At 39.0% G+C, this 22236-nt stretch overlaps 1 protein-coding gene and 1 long non-coding RNA gene across 4 annotated transcripts in view; one reads left to right on the forward strand and one right to left on the reverse strand.

Annotated features, from left to right (window-relative positions):
- LOC123517753 overlaps positions 1-3345 on the forward strand; it is a 37540-nt gene extending 34195 nt beyond the window's left edge. Inside the window, exon 5 of the long non-coding RNA XR_006678566.1 lies at positions 3311-3345. This is a non-coding gene — a long non-coding RNA (uncharacterized LOC123517753). The remainder of the gene's footprint in view (positions 1-3310) is intronic.
- Positions 1-22236, reverse strand: part of LOC123517752 (ribose-phosphate pyrophosphokinase 1) — a 45885-nt gene that overhangs the window by 11793 nt on the left and 11856 nt on the right. Inside the window, exons 4-6 of one of the 3 annotated variants that reach the window (XR_006678565.1) lie at positions 15699-15872; positions 14986-15145; positions 9360-9502 (exon numbers count right to left, since the gene is read on the reverse strand). Coding sequence is in view for 2 of the 3 variants with exons in the window: in XM_045278164.1 (XP_045134099.1) it covers positions 9410-9502; positions 14986-15145; positions 15699-15872 (427 nt within the window). In the remaining variant the exon portion in view is untranslated. The remainder of the gene's footprint in view (positions 1-9359; positions 9503-14985; positions 15146-15698; positions 15873-22236) is intronic. The other 2 variants (XM_045278164.1, XM_045278162.1) reach the window with 2 other exon arrangements.

Raw genomic sequence — 22236 nt, forward strand, 5'->3', positions numbered from 1 at the left:
TCTAACCACTGAGCTACCGGACCGTGTGTGTGTGTGTGTGTGTGTGTGTGTGTGTGTGTGTGTGTGTGTGTGTGTGTGTGTGTGTGTGTGTGTGTGTGTGTAATTCACCTTGGTCGCCTGCTGGTCACCCAGCCAGTCTTCCCCATTACGGAGCGAGCTCAGAGCTCATAGACCGATCTTCAGGTAGGACTGAGACCACAACACACTCCACACACCAGGAAAGCGAGGCCACAACCCCTCGAGTTATATATCCCATACCTATTTACTGCTAGGTGAACAGGGGCCACACATTAAGAGGCTTGCCCATTTGCCTCGCCACTTCCCAGGAATACTCAAACTCGGCCTTCTCGATTGTGAGTCGAGCGTGCTAACCACTACACTACGTGTGTGTGTTTCACCATTTGATCTGCTGCAGTCTCTGACGAGACAGCCAAACGTTACCCTACGGAACGAGCTCAGAGCTCATTATTTCCGATCTTCGGATAGGCCTGAGACTAGGCACACACCACACACCAGGACAACAAGGTCACAACTCCTCGATTTACATCCCGTACCTACTTACTGCTAGGTGAACAGGGGCTAAACATGAAAGGAGACCCACCCAAATATCTCCACCCGGCCGGGGAATCGAACCCTGGTCCTCTGGCTTGTGAAGCCAGCGCTCTAACCACTGAGCTACCGTGTGTGTGTGTGTGTGTGTGTGTGTGTGTCTCTCTCTCTGTGTAGTTGGGAGTCACGATGGGGAGGACAAATTATAAATATATGAGGTGACCATGCTGGGTATTATTTCCTTGTGCATATTGTATTGTACTTTACTGAAGATAGAAATGCATTGGACACATTAGATGCAAAAGTAACACTTTACTTGTACATACTTGTAAAGTTAGGGAAGGGGATGCAGGTTAGCAGGTATATCTTCAAGTAACAAATGGTATCACTTACCTCCATTGGTACTAACAGTGGTCTTAAAAAATTTATAATGTGGAACTGCTCATTAGTAAAATCCATGCTATACTCGACCAGTATGCTTAATCTTTTGTCTTTATTCTAGTACTCATGGCAGCTATTTTTTTTCACTCCTTATCTTTTTATCCTGTGATTTCAACATCAGTTTGGTGGTTCTGGGAGATTTTTATCTCCAAACTGCATGCCCTTGAAGTGTGTTCTCTTGTAGCATTGTTCAGCTATTTTATTTTTTTTCATGTTTTCTGTTGGGTTTTCACAACAGCACCCATTTGGCTTGAGATTTAACTTGGGTAGCAAAGGGAGAGATCATTAGGAGCCAAATTTGGCAAGTGAGAGGAACGAGTGATGACCAAGTTGGTGCAATGCAAAGACTTGGACACTTCCAAGGCACTGTAAATGGATACATCGTCAAGATGAATCACCAGGCTGCCATCATGCCACATAGCTCGTTTGCACTAAATATTTCTTCCTGAAATGCACCAAAATGTCACAGCAGAACTCTCTACTGATTCTGTCAACACAGAGTTCTGCCATGACATTCTAAGGCATCTTGGGATACATATTTGGCACATCTGAGCTAAACAGTGGTGTGATGGCAATCAGGTTATCCAGCACAATGAAACACCCACACCAACACAATTGCTCCCCCATCCACTTTACTCATTGGATTTGCCTCTCTCACTCTTCTCTTTTCCCAATATGAATTTAAAGCTGAAGAGAACCTCTTTCACTTCTTAAAGCTGAAGGGAAGCTGTTTTCACACTGTGGAAGAAATATAACGCAAATTGCAGGTAGTACTCAACAGGAAGCTTACAAAGCATGGCAGAAGCACTCCCACAAAAAGCAACTACTACATTGATGAAAATGGCAGTGGAACTTAAATATGGTGTGTGTGTGTGTGTGTGTGTGTGTGTGTGTGTGTGTGTGTGTGTGTGTGTGTGTGTGTGTGTGTGTGTGTGTATTTTACCTAGTTGTAGTTTTACAGGGCCTGGGCTTTATGCTCGTGTGGCCCCATCTCCATATCTACACTTATCCAATCTTACTTTAAAAGTATGCACACTCGTTGCAGACACTACTTCTTCATTCAAACTGTTCCACGTCTCAACACATCTTTGCGGGAAACTATACTTTTTAATATCTCTTACACATCTTCCCTTCCTCAGCTTCTTACTATGTGATCTTGTGCTTCGACTGGCATATTCTTCTCTCAGGTAGTGTTAGTGTGTGTGTGTGTGTGTGTATTTACCTAGTTGTAGTTTTACAGAGCCTGGGCTTTATGCCCGTGTGGCTCCATCTCCATATCTACACTTATCCAATCTTACTTTAAAAGTATGCACACTCGTTGCAGACACTACTTCTTCATTCAAACTGTTCCACGTCTCAACACATCTTTATGGAAACTATACTTTTAATATCTCTTACACATCTTCCCTTCCTCAGCTTCTTACTATGCGATCTTGTGCTTCGACTGGCATATTCTTCTCTCAGGATCAGATACTCATTGTCCACTTGGTTCATTCCATTTATCAATTTATAAACTTGTATGAGATCCCCTCTCTCCCTTCTCTGCTCCAATGTTGGAAGATCCATAGCCTTTAGTCTCTCCTCATATGTCATCCCTTCAAGTTCTGGGACCATTCTTGTAGCCATTTTTTGTACTCTCTCCAGCTTCCTTGAGTTTCTTTTTGTGAGGGGTCCACACTATTCCTGCATATTCAAATCTGGGTCTTATTATAGTACTTATCAGTTTCTTCATCATTTCTTTGTCCATGTAGTGAAATGCTATTCCAATATTCCTTAGCAAATTGTATGTCTCTGAAAATTCTATCAATATGGCTTGCCGGTTGATTATTTTCTTCCATCGTCACTCCCAAATCCTTTTCCTTTTTAACTTTCTCCAGTTCTACTCCATCTCCCATCTTATACATTCTCACTGGTCGTCTTTCACTCTTTCCCATTTCCATGACATGGCTTTTGTCCACACTGAATTCCATCTCCCACTTTTTACTCCATTCCCAGATCTTATTTAGGTCTTCTTGCAGTATTTCACAATCCTCATTTTGCTTTATAACTCTGCACAGTTTTGCATCGTCCACAAACAGATTTATGTAGCTGTTCACTCCCTCTGGCATTTCATTTATATAAATGAGAAAAAGTAGCGCCAATACTGACCCCTGTGGCACTCCGCTTTCTACTCCTCTCCACTTGGACTTCATATATTTGACTACCATCCTTATTTCTTTCCCCCTCAAATAATTTTCCATTGGACTTCATATATTTGACTACCATCCTTATTTCTTTCCCCCTCAAATAATTTTCCATCCATCTCAATGTGTTTCCACAGACACTTGCTCATCATCCAGCCAGCCTTTCCCCCTATGGAAAGAGCTCAGAGCTCATACTGACCAATCTTCTGGTAGGACTGAGACCACACCACACACCACCCACACACTGGGACAGCAAGGCCACAAGTGTGTGTGTGTGTGTATAGTTCCATAACTCTTTGATTGTACGTGGCCACAATTTACCTGCAAGTTTAACTACATAAAAAATTGAGTTCTAATATTTCTCCAAGAAATTTCTTGTTATTTTCACTGTTATGCATCTGGCACCAGCAGCAGCATGGTACTGTAGTGCAGGGTGAAGACTGGTTCATGCAGGATGTGGAGAGCCAGGAGAGGTGTCATTAGCCAGTTATTATGTCGTGAAGAGGAATTGTATGTTTATTCTGGTCTGATGAGTTGCCAAGGCTTTGCTTTTTTTTTTCTATATCTGAACAATGGATAAGCCCAACATTGTACTTGCAAAACAGACTCAAGTGTCCTCACCTTGTATGGAGAAGAAATTAAGAACATAAAAATAAAAGTATCAGTCTGAATTAGATATTCTATTTTTCTGACCTCTGGCAATCACTTGCAAGGAAAGAAAAGCAAAAAAACCCTCAGATACAGGAAAAAAAAAAGGACTGATAGTGGCTTAAATTAGTGTAAGCTTCATACTGTTGAACTTCAGCTAACACCAGTCAGTCAATGCTTTCTTTCCTTTCACATGACAGCTCAACATAAAAAAAATCAGCACATCTAATCCAGACTTTTTTAAACTCCTAATTTTTATGCTCTTTCACATGGTCTTCTCTTTACTGTAGTCATTTATATCTGCTTTACAAGGAAATGTCTGGGTTTGTCCACTATTCACAGATAGAAAGACATTACCTCAAGCAACATAAGCAAAGGCATAGCAGGCCACTAGTTAACTTTCCATCAGACATCAACCTGGCTACTTACTGGTGCTTCTCCTGGCTCTCTCCTCTGGCAACAGTCTTGATCCTGTTTGCTACTTGCTGCTGACAGATGTGTACAAATGAAAACAACAGAGCAATATTGCTAAGGGACTTCACTAAGCAATATTCCTAAAGGACTTCACTATTCATTTGCTTACATTTCCATTAAACACAAAGTTAATCTGTGGCCACTGTACCTACAAAACTTAGGGTAAATACATACAAATAATGATAACTTTCTTGATGATAGAAAATGTAGTCATTAATACAGTTTTTTTTTTTTTTTTTTTTTTTTTTTTTTTCAGGGCCGTTTTACACTGGAGACGACACATGAGGTGCAAAGCTGCGTGGCTTAAAATCATCTCAGTGTATTCCCAATAGGTCTCGTGTATTTCCAATAGGAGTGTTCACACCGGATGTGAAACTTTGGGACAGATGCCACCCACACTGCTCGCACTGATTCCAAGATTGCCAGGCAGGCAATTTTTCTGGCCATGGGTCATGCCCCTTGGTATCCTGTTTTTGTGCTTTCATCTCCAGAGGCATACCTTTTTTGACCACACTGACCTGACTTCTCAACTCTCCCTCACCGTGAACTGATCGATGTCCTGTAGTTGGTGTCTTGCTTCTTAATATCTTGTTCATTGAAAGATAGAACTTCAGAAAACTGAGCTAGAGTCAGTCTGAAATACTATTAAAATTTTCCTCATCGTCAGTCTGAAATACTATCAAAATTTTCCTCATCCATTTCAAGTATTAAAATTAGATGATGATATTCACTACATTCTAGTTGTTCCATATTTGCTAGATATACCCAATTCCTTTTCCTCTTATCATTCAAGACCAAAGATAACATTAATAACGCCTCTTCCTTTTCCTCCATGTCAAGAATCATCGGCCTCCACCGCAGGGAATGTCTTGCCTAGCATCATGCCCGGTGTGAACAGACCCATAGCAACCAAAGTCAGCCCAACTCTTGTGCATCGTGTGCATTGTCTCCTGTGTGAAACAAGGCACCTAAAGTGGAGAAGGCTCACAATTACCTTCCAAGGAAGGCACACTCTGGGGAACAGGCAACAGGCAACAGTGTGTGTCACTTCGGTAGCTGTTCAGCTTTTGTATATAAAAACGAGAATGGTCTGTCTGTCTGATGTGCCAGACAAAGGCTAACCACCACAAAATTGCTTCCTCTCATCTGCTCAGTATGCCCAAAATGAGAAGTGAGGATGAAATGAAGCTGGTGTTTTTACACTTTACAAGGCTGGTCATGCTCTTCCCTCTATTTCCACTCAAACAGAATTTAGGCTGACGATAAAAGTGTTTCTCTATTCTCATTTTCATTCCAAAGCTGGATGTTGCGTCTATGTACGCATCGACTTAACTTGCTCTCGTGTCCACGCTCTTGAGTCTTCTGAATTTTCCACCATCTGGCTACAACTTAACAGCCACTCTCAAACTAAATTCATCTGTGCTGTTTATCTCTCCCCTAACTCTTCTGACTATAGTAATTTCTTCGACTACTTAACTTCTAAAATGGAGCACATTCTGTCCCTCTACCCTTTCACTGAGATTTCCATTCTTGAAGATTTCAATGTTCACCACCAGCTTTGGCTCTCCTCTCCCTTCACTGACCACCCTGGTGAACTAGCCTTCAACTTTGCTATCCTCCATGACCTAGAGCAACTGGTGCAACACCCTACTCGTATTCCTGACCATCTTGGAGACACGCCCAACATTCTTGATCTCTTCCTCACCTCTAACCCTTCTGCTTATGCTGTCACCCTTTCATCTCCGTTGGGCTCCTCCGATCACAATCTCATTTCTGTATCTTGTCCTATTTTTCCAATCCCTCCGCAGGATCCCCCAAAGCAAAGGTGCCTCTGGCGTTTTGCCTCTGCCAGTTGGGGGACCTGAGGAGGTATTATGCTGATTTTCCTGGAATGATTATTGCTTCCGTGTCAGAGACCCATCTCTTTGTGCTGAACGCATAACAGAGGTGTTAGTATCTGGCATGGAGGCGTACATTCCTCATTCTTTTCTCAACCTAAACCTTCTAAACCTTGGTTTAACTCAGCCTGTTCTCATGCTATACATGATAGAGAGGTTGCCCACAAAGGTACTTCAGCCTTCCATCTCCTGAATCTCATGCACTTTATATCTCTGCCGGAATCATGCCAAGTCTGTTCTTCAACTTGCCAAACACTCTTTCATAAATAGGAAATGTCAAAATCTTTCAAACTCAAACTCTCCTCGTGACTTCTGGCATCTAGCCAAAAACATCTCAAATAACTTCACTTCTTCATCTTTCCCTCCTTTATTTCATCCTGATGGCACCACTGCCATCTCTTCTGTCTCTAAAGCTGAACTCTCTTCTCAAACTTTTGCTCACAACTCCACCTTGGACGATTCTGGGCTTGTCCTCCTCTCCTCCTCCCTCTGACTATTTCATGTCTACAATAAAAATTCTTCGTAATGATGTTTTCCATGCCCTTGCTGGCCTAAACCCTCGAAAGGCTTATGGACCTGATGGGGTCCCTCCTATTGTTCTCATAAACTGTGCTTCTGTGCTTGCACCTTGCCTGGCCAAACTCTTCCAACTTTGTCTATCGACTTGTACCTTTCCTTCCTGCTGGAAGTTCGCCTACATTCAGCCTGTTCCTAAAAAGGGTGACCGTTCTAACCCCTCAAACTACGGTCCTATAGCTTTAATCTCTTGCTTATCTAAAGTTTTTGAATCTATCCTGAATAGGAAGATAGCCTTCTTAAGGCTCTGCAATTAAAAAATCTGAATGAAAGTCCCCCATTCATTTAAAATAAACCTGGGAGCTTGACAAGTGCCGTAATTTGTTAACATTCCACGAGTTCATGATTAAACAATTTTTGTAAAATTTTTCCAAACAAAAACTAATAAGAACTCAATGAGCTTATTTACATGTAGGAACTATTGTTCCAACAGGGTTAGGTAGTGTTGTTGTGTTAAGTAACCATTGTAATTCAACTAACAAGCCAACTTCTTGAGCGGAAGAACCAACAGGAATCTAAATCAAGTGGATCCAGGCTAGTGGAACAAACCTGTTCTCAATTTGTTCTCCAGGAGTCAAGTCTGTCACATTCAAGGAATGCAAGAGCTCCTAATCCCACTCTCTCAGCCAGTTTAGTTACACTCAAGCAGCAACTGCAGACAATTACATTCTTGCTTCCATTCAAACAGTTACACTCCAGCCACTGTCCTGTGCAATTCACCACTCAGTAGATGAGTTTACTCTTACTCCAGCCAGACATTCTGCTCTAACTCCAGCTAAGTACTGTCTCATCTCTGGTCTGTGCAACAGGTAGGTGCTTTGCTTCATTTCATATCTGCCTCAACCAAGGTAAATCTCCCATTACCATCAGGCCTGTCAGATGTATTGCAAAATTACATGCTAAATTGCCATATACAGAAGACCCTTAAACTCTTAAATTTGAGGAATACTTAAAATGTGACATTAATTTCACTTTGTGCATAATTTTTGTCACTGCAAAATTCAACAATGTTATATTATGATTTGTATCCTCAGTTATTCAGCTTTTATGGAGAGGATGGTCAGTCTGTCTGGTGTGTCAGACAAAGATCATCCGCTACTAGTTTGCTTCTCCCATCCCAAAATGACTACAAGCAAGGAAGAAAGGAAGGAGGTGTTTACACTAAACAAGGCTGGCCATGCTCTCCCCCCTATTTCCACTCAAAACAGAAGTTAAGCTGAGGACAACACAATTGTTTCAAGGGAGATGCTGAGGCTGTTGTGCTCGGCCCACTTCCCAAATCTGGCAGGCCTCATAAGACCACTCTGAAGATCCATGCATTTATCTCTAGGAAGGTTGCTGAAGAACCACAGATTACAGCACAGGAAACAAAGAAAAGACCTTATAAAGCCTACCAGATATGGGAAGTGGGTCAAGAACAGCAGCCTCACCAACATCCTTGAAACACTGTCCTCAACCATTGAGTGGAAATTGAGGGGAGATCATGGCCAGCCTTTTATAATGTAAAAAACCTCCTTCCTTTAATCCTTGCTTCTACAAGCATCATTTTGGGCATGATGAGAGGATGGGAGGAAGCAAATTAGCAGCTAGCATTTGTCTGGCACACCTGACAGACCGACCAACCAACCATTCTCTTTATAAAAGCTGAACAACTAAGGATACAAATCATAATTTAACATTGAACTTTGAAGTGACAAAAATTATGCATGAAGTTAAATTAATGGTGCATTTAGTTAAGTATTTAGCTAAGTGAGGATTCCACTCATACCACTCTTGTAGACAGGGTGGAAACAAAAGTTTTTGTCTTAACTCCTCTCCTCTAAACAACTATCCTCAACCTCTTACTCGTTGCCACAATATTGCATCTCCTATCTTATACCACTATTTTCAAGCCAACTTCTCTTCTTATCTTGCTCCTCCCACAGTCTTGCTGCACAAGACTTACTTTCACCACTATTCTGTCCACCTCTCTAATACAACACTAATAACCAGTAATCCCATTCTTTCGTCCACCTCTCTAATACACTAATAATCAGTAATCCCATTCTTTCATCCCTTTCTTTGGAAACTCCTGCCTTAGTACAGCATTAAATCATGCCATTTTAGCTGATTCACTTCCAACCATTCTTTGCACTTTGATCTTTTCCTCACCCTGCTTCAGATACTCAGTTATTCTGTATATGTTCAAAATTACAATGACTGCATATCCAGTTTGCATACTAAAGTAATTAAAAAACTAAATTATCATTAAGCCAGAAAGACAAAAATGGTTATAAATACCAGAGGTACAAAAGTAGCTTGTGACAATATAACCTCCATCTACAAGACTACTGTCATGCTGATCTACACGAGGTAAAATAGTACTTTCCAATAAATGGTGAAAAAAGGGAAAGGTAGTTAATGGTTAGTAGCAGATGGGGAGGTTAATGATGAATTATTAGTACCCAGTAATTTACCACATGCCTATATGAACTAACCAAGTACCCCAAGAATAAAATGCTGGCAATTAATACAATAAATTAGTGAACTAAATACAACTGTACACCTTGAAAGCCACAGCTTAAGAGAAATCGTAATATAATCCACGTACCCTACTTGCCTCATCATATGAACTGGGCCAACATTCACAGCCATCACGATCTAGAGAGGTACCGAGTTGAATAGGAAAGAAACCGATTCACCATTGTGGGTTCGACGAATTGCCTCAGCCAAAATGTTGGAGACGTCAATCAACTGCAAAACAAGTTCCAAAAATGTTGATGACATCAATCATTGACAAAGCAAGATCCACTGCAGTATATGCTAAAACCTAAAAGCTCATTCTTGAGATGCAGTAATAAAAGGACTTCTACACTAAATCAACATCCACAAATAACTATAAAGGTATTAAAATCATCAATGTTACAAAACATATTAGGTCTCAAGGTGATGCCAAACTGGGCAAAATTCAATGCAGAACTTGAAAAGTGCTTTTGGTTAAGAACAAGTTCACTGGTGCCTCTCATTAAACTCTAATTGGAGTGAGTGTGTGCATGAGCACTTGTCTTGCTCAGCCTTCTTTTTGCAAGGGATTATTTTACTAAGTATATACACTGAATTGTTCAACAGATGGTGGTGTTTCACAAGACTAATAAACTTCCATCACTTGATAGACCAGGGCAGCAATAGCAGCAATGGAGATCCAAGTCAATGATGTCATCAAAGATAAGTTGACGATTAAAACTTGTTCTACACAAGTCCATTATACTTTCTAACACACTGCTAGTAATATAATGTAGCAATGCACTGCTCAGGATTAACACTCCTTCGCTCACCAAGCACCTCCTTGATAGGGAATAGGGAAGCTGAACTCACCAGAAAAATCTCACTCACTAAGCATCCAGTGAGCAAACACTAGTCATGTCAAATTTTGTCCAGTTTGTTGCCACCTTGAGAAAGGAACAGACAACACACCTCAAACTTGTTTCTAATGTTAATGTTAATGTATAAATCATGAGTATGTACACATAATGCACCCACTGCCATTCAACCACTCAAGTAAAGCTCTTGAACTAAATTCTCCTGGAACACATCATTTCATAAGGAAAAAACACATTGCAGACTTGATGTAATTAATGCATTACATCACTTCATACCATTTCATACTGACAAAGAACATCTTCCCTGAAAATTGTTTAAGAATATCTGATTTATAAGAATCTGTAAGAAAATTATAAATAAATAACTTACTACCTATATTTACTTACATAACCATTTAATATCTTTCCAAAAAATATCTGCAAAACAAACAAGATGACCACGAACACACACACACACACACACAGGCATGCAAGGTCTCATGACATGAGTCAGACAGATGGCAGAACTTTTTGCTCCTGCCACATTATAATACATTATCCTTCCCACTCATCATATCATCAGTCTACCACATCACACCAGATACAGATGGCCATCTCTCCCATAAGCCAGTGTCCCATTTATTGCACCACACTTGCTCTTCATTCAGCTACTTTCTGCAAGTAAACCTCTTTACAATGGTCTCTTTCCATACATTTTTTTTTTTTTTTTTTTTTTTTTTTTTTTTTTGCTTCACATTCTATACATCCAATCTAACATACATGCTCTTTGCTTCACATCCTATACATACAATCTAATATACATGCTGAGATCATCATAACAGTATCCTGCTCACTCATATAACTATTTCATTGTCACCATCTCATGAGTTCACCTTTGCGCTTCCTCCTTTTTCACTATCACCACACTTGTTGCACATATTCCTTGCACTCCTAAGGTTCCTCTTCTCTCCAACACCTTCCTTTTTGCTTCATCTCTACAGAATAGTCAATGCCAATCACAATCACTACATCTTCCTTGTTGCTTCATCTCTACAGAATAGTCAATGCCAATCACAATCACAACAGTTCACAAAACATATCCTTCGCATTCTAGTAATAACAACTTGACTCTATTCATTCCTCCTGATACCAACTTCACCTCTATACTTCTTCCTCTAGCCACTAGTGAATAAGTATGTAGTCTACCTTCCTAAGCAATTTCTCACTCAAACAACCTTCATCCTACTTCTTTACTTAAGCCTGTTGCTATTCCTCATTTCACAAATTTATCCACACTCCTCTACCAGCCATCTCAATTTCCTCTATGGTAATTTGTGAAAAATTATCTGCAACCAGTACCATACTCATTCAAATTCCACTCTGCCACTAACAATTACAAGACTCAAACCCTCAACTAACGTCAAAATCACCTCCTTTGATCCCTAAAGACATTACTCGGGCATGGGAACATCACACATCCTTGCTGCAGTAAACTCATGTTCAACTGAACAAAGAAAACATCCTACAATGATCTTCAGCCACATGACTCCACAAACTACTCTTATAGTATAAGATGAAGCACAAGAAATATGCAGTCAAATACAAGAGGGCCAAGTATCTTGAATCTTCTGAGCCAGTCACAAGTACCATTAGTAGTCTAAAAAGCTTAATTTTGTACCAATAAACATAGCATTAAACTTTGGTTGATGTAAATACTGCTCCTGTTTGATTACTACACATACTGCATAATAGTGTGCAGTGTAGCTCATTTTTCACAAGGCCAAAGTATCTCTCAACTTTCCATACATCCAAATACACCAGACAGCTAAAGGAAAATAACCCACATAGAAAATAAGGCAATCAATCTTATACACTAGGTGGCAGAACTCCACAAAGCAGCTGATACTGAATACTAACAGCATTGATTCCCATATAAGAACATAAGAAAAGAGGGAAGCTGCAAGAGGCCACCAAGCCTGCCTAATTCCATATATCATCCCCATCCATGAACTTCTCTAATCTTCTTTTAAAGCTCCCTATTGATTCAGCCCTGACTACATGATCACTCATCAATCACTCTGTTTGAAAACCAGTTTCTTCCCATTTCTCTCCTAAACCTGATTTTTTTCAAGTTTAAACCCATTATTTCTGGCTCTCTCCCTGCTACTGATCTTAAGAATTTTGTTCATGTCCCCTTAGTTTAACACTTATACCATTTAAATACTTATATCAGGTCTCCTCTTAACCTATATTTCTCTAAGGAATGCAACTTGAGTTTCTTCAGTCTTGCTTCATAGGGAATATCCCTCATCCCCTGTATCTTTTTATTAATCCTCCTTTGCACTGACTCCAACAGAGCTATATCCTTCTATAATGTGGGGACCAGAAATGTACTGCATAGTCAAGATGTGGTCTGACCAGTATCAAGTATAATTTTAGCATCACTTTGGGACTTCTGCTTTTAACACTTCTAAAAATGAATCCCAATACTCTATTTGCCTTATTCCTCCATGGCCTCAATACATTGCTTCCTTGTACCAAAACCAGAGCTAACTATGACTCCTAAATCTTTCTCATACTTGAAACTTCCTAGTGCCTCATTATCTGTCGTGTACCTATTGTGTGGATTATCTCTACCTACACTCAGTACCTGCACATGTTAAAATTGAACTGCATTTGCCATTGCTCTGTCCATTCTTTCATCTATCCAAATCTGCCTGCAAGGCAATGGCATCCGAATCAGACCTAATTAATCTACCTATCTTTGTGTCATCTGCAAATTTACCAATGTCACTGCTAATTCCATTCTCCAAGTCTTAATATATATTAAAAATAATAACGGCCCTAAAACTGACCCCTGTGGCACCCCACTAATTACTTCACCCCACTCGGAATTAGATCCTTTAATTACTACCCTTTGTCAACCTGTCATCTATCCACGCTTTAATCCAGCCTAATATTCTACCCTTCATACCATACACTCTAACCTTCTCAAGAGCCTCTGGTGAGGTACCTTGTCAAAGGCTTTACTGAAAACTAAGTATAGAATCTCATAATTATCACCCTTATCTGCCACCTCATAAACCTTCTATAAAAGTTCAAAAAGTTTGTAAGGTACAACTTACCCTTCATAAATCCATGCTGCATTTGATTCATCAAGCCGTGTCTGTCCAGGTGTTCCCCAATGTTTTTCGCTGTTCCATTAATTTTATTAATTCCATTAATTTAATATAGCCTCCATATATTTATATTTTTTAACCATTCACATCAGTCTGAAAATTATAATCACACTTTGGAACATTTCACTAACGTACTTACTTCATTCATCTCTTACCTGCAGAGCTGAACCTTTTCTCAATAATCACTGCCATGCATCTCACCAACATGCATTGTCCACAAAGCTTACATTCTATCTTTTAAATGCAGGGATGCCCTTTCAATGCCTGTAAGGAAATCACTTAGCTGTCTTCCATCCACTTCAAACTTTGCCGATACCCAGCTTGTCCTCCACTCTCAAGGACCATTCATACAGCTTTAATAACTAAATCACCACAATACAGTAGTAAATTCCTTCACGAATGTAATATCACAAACATCTGGCTCACCGTTTTCTTTCAATACACAATACAACAAATATTATACAAACAGATTAACAACCATCAATGCCCAACACACACCACACAGGATGATGACACTGACCTTACACTTACCAATGTGCCACACCAAACACTAAACATTATATATATATATATATATATATATATATATATATACACACACACACTTAACCCTCGGCTATCTCGCCCAATTGGGGCCGAAATAGCCGCGCCATAGCCAAAAACGCGATAGCAGAATTGATCTTGGCAGGAAGGCGGTTTTGGTTTTGGCCAATGAGCGCTCAGATATCCCATGATGTCATGGCAGGGCGCGCGATAGCAGGCATCTGAGGTCGCGATAATGAAATTTTAGCAGCTTTTCATGGGTGCGCGATAGCAATAAAACGCGATAGCTGAAGTTGGGATAGCCGAGGGTTGACTGTATGTGTATATAAAAAAAGTCCTTACATTATAAAATTCACAAAAACTCTAAATGGCCCACAAAAATTTTTTAGTAACAGGCACACGATGCAGATTTTGTGAAACCTCTGAAAAAGATGTTCATACTCTAAGAGTATATAATTAATTATAAAGTGGCAAATCAATAGTAAATTTCCTAATCACTAAGCTCAGCAGTCCTAATTCAATTGAGCTGGTTACCATGCTGCCCAGAATGGAAAGGTGGTTTGCAAGTGGTACCTTTGCAAAAACTTGTAAACAAATCATACCTGTTCTAATATTCTCATCCCGTAGCACCTCTATCAATTCTACAATCCAATACAAGGCATCTTCCTCCAGATAGTAACACTACTTTCTTTCATTTCCACCTGAACTCCAAATCAAACTTTAAAAAAATTCAATCCTTTATGATTCTGGTCTCATCACTCCTTCACCTTAAGGTTATGTCAAGTCTTTTTGGAAAGACATTTTCTGTCCCCTTTGACCTAAATCCTCTTCTGTTCTCCACGACTTTCTGTGAGCACACTTTTCTACCTCAAACTCTTACATTTACACGTCTATCAGTATTCACATTTCTGCCTTAGATACTGGAAGTTTACCTACATGTAGTCCATTCCTAAGGCTACTTTTCTGGGTCTATCAACAGACTCTACAGCATCCCTATGTATTCAATATGATCAGTAAGGAGTCTATAGCAAAAGTCACCCACAATCTTATATATATATATATATATATATATATATATATATATATATATATATATATATATATATATATATATATTTTTTTTTTTTTTTTTTTTTTTTAACAGAAAGACCCTTACCTGAATTTTACTAGAGTCCTTCATATGTTGTTCCTGAGGTATAGTGTTGGTGACAACCACAGCTTCAAAGCAGGCATTGTTGATCCGGGAGACAGCAGGTCCAGAAAAAATCCCGTGAGTTAAGATGGCATATGTTTTTGTGGCGCCAGCCTCCATAAGTCTGTAGAGACAAGATCAATTGTTATATCAAACAAAAAAAAACAGTAAACTTTTGATATAGTGAACATCATAAACAAAAAAAAAATTACAACTTTCAAAGCTTGAGATAATAATTCTATGCAGTGGATGTTCACTAATGCAGCAGAAAGTTGTTAAAAACCCACAGTGGCCAGACACAAACAGTGTTGTGAGCAAGACCAACAAAACAAGGGTAGTGAGTGACAACAAACCTTGGTGAAGCTCCATGCTCTCATTACTCAGAGTTATCATTTGTGTGAGTTGCTTACCAGGATGTTTAGTTGCTTCAAATATCTCTCATTTACTTCAATGTATTTCTAAATATTGTCTATATCATTCTCCAACGATGGGATCTAGGTTGCCCAAAGTTACTAAAGTAGACATTAGCATTAGTTGTTGAAGTTAATATTTTGTAAGGTGTTTTTACAACACTCTTGAAAACCCTGCCAGTCATCTCTGTGACCATTGAAAATAGTCGTGGTGAGAGAACAAAGCATTTCTGAATATGAACGTAAGCCTGACATACAATGACCTACTTTTCAGCAGCGTGGCAGATGGTGCCGCAAGTGTCAGCCATGTCGTCCACCAGGATTGCAATGCGGTCCTTCACATCTCCAACCAGAACCATTGATGCAACTTCATTGGCTTTTTTTCTTTCTTTGTGAATCAGCGCAAATTCTATATTAAGGCGATCAGCTATGGATGTCACTCTGCAGGGAAGAACAAATAAACATTCATTAATATTATGCAAATCTTAGCCAGACTTTTCTTCACCATGTGAAGAAAACACCAATAATCCAGGAGAAAGTCTCATTAGCATAGCTTACATGACACTTTCCCCCCCTGTGGTCCCTCCCTTATCCCTCTATACATCTCTCTATTCCATAGCCTGACACAAGGGAGGGGAGATGGCACACAGTATGGCCAGGTACACTTCCCATTTCCTTATCTGTCCTTCCCCTCCACTCCCTCTTACCTCCTTACATCTGTGTGTGTGTGTGTATTTACCTAGTTGTAGTTTTACAGGGCCTGGGCTTTATGCTCGTGTGGCCCCGTCTCCATATCTACACTTATCCAATCTTACTTTAAAAGTATGCACACTCGTTGCAGACACTACTTCTTCATGTAAACTGTTCCACGTCTCAATACATCTTTGCGGGAAACTATATTTTTTAACATCTCTCAGACATCTTCCTTTTCTCAGCTTTTTACTATGCGATCTTGTGCTTGGATGTCATATTCTTCTCTCAGGATCAGTTTCTCATTATCCACTTGGTCCATTCCGTTGATCAATTTATAAACTTGTATCAGGTCTCCTCTCTCCTTCTTTGTTCCAGGTTGGTAGATCCATAGCCTTTAGTCTCTCCTCATATGTCATCCCTTCAAATTCTGGAACCATTCTTGTAGCCATTTTTGTAGTCTCTCCAATTTCCTTATGTGTTTCTTTTTTGAGGGTCCACATTACTCCTGCATATTCCAATCTGGGTCTTATTATAGTACTTATCAATTTCTTCATCATTTCTTTGTCCATGTAGTGAAATGCTACTCCAATATTCCTTAGCAAATTATATGTTTCTCTAAAAATTCTATCAATATGGCTTACTGGTTGATTGTTTTCTTCCATCGTCACTCCTAAGTCCTTTTCCTTTTTACTTTCTCCAGTTCTACTCCATCTCCCATCTTATAGATTCCCACAGGTCATCTTTCACTCTTTCCCATTTCCATGACATGGCTTTTGTTCACATTGAATTCCATTTCCCACTTTTACTCCATTCCCAGATCTTATTTAGGTCTTCTTGCAGTATTTCACAATCCTCTTTTGCTTTATAACTCTGCACAGTTTCGTATCATCTGCAAACAGATTTATGTAGCTGTTCACTCCTTCTGGCATGTCGTTAATATAAATGAGGAAAAGTATTGGTGCCAATACTGACCCCTGTGGCACTCCGCTTTCTACTGCTCTCCACTTGGACTTCATATCTTTAACTACCGTCCTTATTTCTCTCCCCCTCAAATAATTTTCTATCCATCTCAATGTGCTTCCTTTTAAGCCACCCTTCTCCTCTAACTTCCATAGTAATCTTGCATGTGGCACTTTGTCAAACGCCTTTTTTAAATCCAAATAAATACAGTCAACCCATCCCTCTCTCTTGTACTCTATCAACTATTCTAGAATAGAAACTCAATAAATTAGTTACACAAGACCGTCTTTTCTAAAACCAAATTGGCTATTTGATATTAATTTGTTGTCTTCAAGGAACTCGATCCATTGTTTCTTTATTATTCTTTCACACATCTTGCATATTACACTAGTTAGTGATACCGGTCTGTAATTTAAAGGTTCTTCCTTCCTTCTGCTCTTATATATGGGAACCACCTCAGCTCTTTTCCATTCTACTGGTACTGTTCCATTTTCTATTGAGCATTTTATGATGTTGTATATAGGACTTGCTAGTTCTTCCCTACATTCTTTCAGTATTCTGCCTGAGACTTCATCTGGTCCCATTGCCTTCTCTTCATCCAGTTCCTTCATTAACTCTTTTATTTCAAGCTTGGTTACTTTAATCTCTTTCATATAGACTGTCTCTCTATTACCCTGTGGCCTTTCAAATTTGGATTCCTTAGTAAAGACCTCCTGGAATTTTTATTTAATAGTTCTGCCATACTTTTGGGTCTTCCACCATCCCGTTCTCTCCTTTTAACCTTTCTATTGTTTCTTTTGCCTAATTTTTCCATTTATGAATCTATAGAACAATTTTGGTTGCTCCTTACATTTTTCGACAATGTCCTTTTCAAGTTCTTTTCCTCTTCCTTCCTCACCTTAACATATTCATTTCTTGCTGCCTTGAAGTTTTCCTTATTTGCTGGATTTCTATTTCTCCTCCACCTTTTCCATGCTCCATCTCTTTTCTCCTTTGCCCTAGCACACCTTGCATTAAACCAATCTTTCTTTCCTTCTTCTTTAGGTCTATATTTGGGACATATTCCTGACTCCTGTTTTGTATATTTCCAAAAATAAGTTATATTCTCTTGCATCGTCTCTGAGTTTTCCATCTCCTCCCAGTTTACGTTTTAAAATAGTTCTTGAGATTCTCAATATCAGCCTTTCTGTAATTTAATCGGTCTCCTTTGTATGAATCGTCTCTATCTTCCTTTCCTTCTTCTATATCTATTTCTAATATTACATGGTCACTCTTTCCCAATGGGCACTTATATCTTATATCATCATTCATTTGTATACCCCTTATAAAAACTAGGTCCAATCTCGCCGGCTCTTCGTTTCCTCTGAATCTTGTGCATTCCTTTACTCTCTGGTCCATCATATTGTCGATCATTAGGTTGCAGAATCTTTCTCCCAAGCTTTTTCCCCCATACCACTTTCATAATTTTCCCAGTCCACTTCTTTACAGTTGAAATCTCCTACTAATATAACTATTTTTCCTTTCTTTAACAATCCTCATTAGACTCATTGTGTCATCTATCATGTCTTTATATTCTTGATTGGTCCATGAATTTGTTTTTGGTGGCACATATGTTACAATGATTGTTAACTCTTTTATTAATATGCATCTTAACATACAATACTTCTGCTATTCCTTTCCCACATTCCACTTGGTTTATCACTATCTCCTTCCTTAACATTATCATAACTCCTCCTCCTCCTTTACCTACTCTGTCTCTCCTCCATACATTATACCTATTATCCAAGTTTATTTTGATTGCCTCATTTAGTTTTGTTTCAGCCAGGCATACAATATCTGGATTTTCTTTCTTTATGTAATCTCTTAATTCTAATTTACTTGATAAAACCCCGTCTATGTTCGTATACATCATTTTTAGTCTTGCCTTTATCATTTTTAGTTAAACTTGTTCCACTTTTTTCTCTTCCTTCTCGTTTATATACCATTTCCTTATCCTGTCTCCTAGAATTCTCCAAAAATGCCCTTTTTTCCTCTTCTGACCACACACAGTTGTGTGTGTTTCACTGTTTGATCTGCTGCAGTCTCTGACAAGACAGCCAGACCTTACCCTATGGAATTCTCAGAGCTCATTATTTCTATCTTTATAGGCCTGAGACCAGGCACACACACACACCACAACAAGGTCACAATCTCGATTTACATCCTGTACCTACTCACTGCTAGGTGAACACTACGTGAAGGATACACACCCAAATATCTCCACAAACGTCCCTTCGGTCCTCTGGCTTTGTGTGCCAGTGATCTAACCACTGAGCTGTGTGTGTGTATTCACCTAGTTGTAATTTTACAGGGCCTGGGTATCATACTCGTGTGGCCCGTCTCCATATCTACACACATCCAACTTTCCTTTAAAACTATGCACTCCTTGCTGACACCACCTCCTCACTCAAACCATTCCACACCTCCACACATCTTTGTGGGAAACTATATTTCTTCACATCCTTCAAGCATATTCCCTTGGCTATCTTTTTACTATGCGATCTCGTAGTTCTATTTAAATTTTCCTCTCTCAACATCATTTGCTCATTATCCACTTCATCCAGTCCATTCAACAGTTTATAAACCTGTATTAAATCTCCTCTTTCTCTTCTTTGTTCCAAGGTAAGCAAATTCATTTCTTTTAATCTCTCCTCATAGGTCATTTCTGCCAATTCCGGAACCATTTTTGTTGCCATTCTCTGCAATCTCTCCAACTTCCTTATATGCTTCTTTTTATAAGGGGACCAAACCACTCCAGCATATTCCAATCTTGGTCTAATTACCATACTAATTAATTTCTTCATCATATCTTTATCCATATAATGAAAGGCTAATCCAATATTTCTAATCAAATTATGTTTCTCCAAACATCTTATCAATATGAGCCTCAAACTGCCCATGGTCTTGTATTATCACTCCCAAATCCTTTTCCTTTTCCACCTTTTTCAACACTACTTCTTCACCCATCTTATATGACCCTCTTGGCCGTCTTCCACTCTTCCCATCTCCATCACATGACTTTTGCTCAGATTAAATTCCATTTGCCACCTCTTGCTCCACTCCCAAATCTTATCCAGATCTGCCTGTAAAATTTCACAATCTTCTTCACTCTTCACACACCTACACAACTTCGCATCATCCGCAAACAAATTAATATAACTGTTTACTCCCTCTGGCATGTCATTAATATAGACAAGGAAAAGTATTGGTGCCAGCACTGAGCCTGTGGGACTCCACTCTCCACCACCAACCAGTCCGACTTTGCATCCCTTATTACCGTTCTCATCTCCCTCCATCTCAAGTAGTTTTCCATCCACTTTAACACTTTTCCTTTCAGTCCTCCATAAATCTCTAATTTCCATAGCAGTCTCATGTGAGGTACCTTGTCAAAAGCTTTCTTTAAATCCAAATATACACAGTCCATCCATCCTCTCTCTCTTGTATTTTGTCAACCACTCTTGAATAAAAGCTCAGTAGATTTGTTACACATGACCTCCCTTTCCTAAAGCCAAATTGATGATCCGATAATAACTTATGATCCTCCAGGAACCGTATCCAATATTTCTTTATCACCCTCTCACAAATCTTACCGACCACACTTGTTAGAGACACAGGTCTATAGTTAAGAGGCTCTTCCTTACTGCCTCCCTTATAAATGGGCACCACTTCAGCTCTTTCCACTCTACTGGTACTTCCCTGTTTCTAATGAGCACCTTATAATATCATATAATGGATCAATCAATTCTTCTCTACATTCCTTCAATAATTTTCCTGAAACTTCATCTGGTCCCATCGCTTTATCATCTTTAAGTTCCTCCAACATTTTATATAACTCCTTTTAGGTATCTTAATGTCATCCATGTGCACATTTCCTTGTACATTCTGAGGCTTTACAAACATTGTTTCTTTAGTAAATACTTGTTGAAACCTATTATTTAGCAATTCCGCTATATTCTTAGGGTCATCTACTATCCCTTGCTCTCCTTTTAATCTTTCAATGGACTCTCTCTTTTAAGTTTACCATTTATGAACCTGTAAAACAATTTTGGATGTTCCTTACTCTTGTCTACAATATCTTTTTCAAATTTTCTTTCTTCCTCCTCCTTACCCTCACATACTCATTTCTTGCCACTCTATAATTCTCCTTATTTAGTATATTCCTGCTCTTTTCCATCTTTTCCAAGCCACATCTCTCTTTTCCTTAGCCTTAACACAAGTTGCATTAAACCAATCCTTTCTTCCTTCCTCTCTCGGTTTATACTTTGGTACAAATTTCATAACTCCTTCTTTATAATATTTCATAAAATCTCATATTTTTTTGCACTTCTCTGATTTGTAACATCTCCTCCCAATCTAATTTTCTGAAATAATTTTTCAAACTTTCTGTGTCCATCTTTCTATAATTCAATCTACCACTCCTGTATGTCTCATCTCTCCTTCGCTGTGTTGTTGCTATCTGCATTTCCATCTGATCACTTTCCATAACCACATGATCACTCTTCCCAAAGGACATTTATATTGTATATCTCCACATAGGTACACTTCTCTTGTTAACACCAAATCCAGTCTAGCCGGTTCATCATCTCCTCTATATCTAGTATTTTCCTTCACCCTCTGTTCCATCATATTTTCCATCATTAGATTAAGAAATCTCTCTCCCATGCTTCCTCTCCAACACCACTTACTAGATTTTCCCAATCCACCTCCTTACAATTAAAATCTCCTACTAGTATCACCTTTCTTTTCCAGATAATACACTTTCCAAACTCTGTAAAGTATCCTTGATCATATTGTCGTATTCCTTAATGTCCAAGAATTTGTTTTAGGAGGTACATAGGTCACCATGATTATTAATTCTTTTCCATCACTTTTTATCCTTATGCTTATCACTTCTGTGTTGTTCTTCCCATACCAAACCTTATCCACATTTATTTTCTTCGTCATAATCATAACTCCTCCTCCACCTTTACTCTCTATCCTTTCTCCATATATTATATTTATTATCCAAATTTACCTTTGTTTTTCATGCAATTTTGTCTCAGTCAAACACACTATATCAGGCTTCTCCACCATCATATAGTCTTGCAATTCCAATCTACTTGACAGTATCCCA

The sequence above is a fragment of the Portunus trituberculatus genome, chromosome 42, assembly GCF_017591435.1.
Source record: "Portunus trituberculatus isolate SZX2019 chromosome 42, ASM1759143v1, whole genome shotgun sequence".
Taxonomy (NCBI): Eukaryota; Metazoa; Arthropoda; class Malacostraca; order Decapoda; family Portunidae; genus Portunus; species Portunus trituberculatus.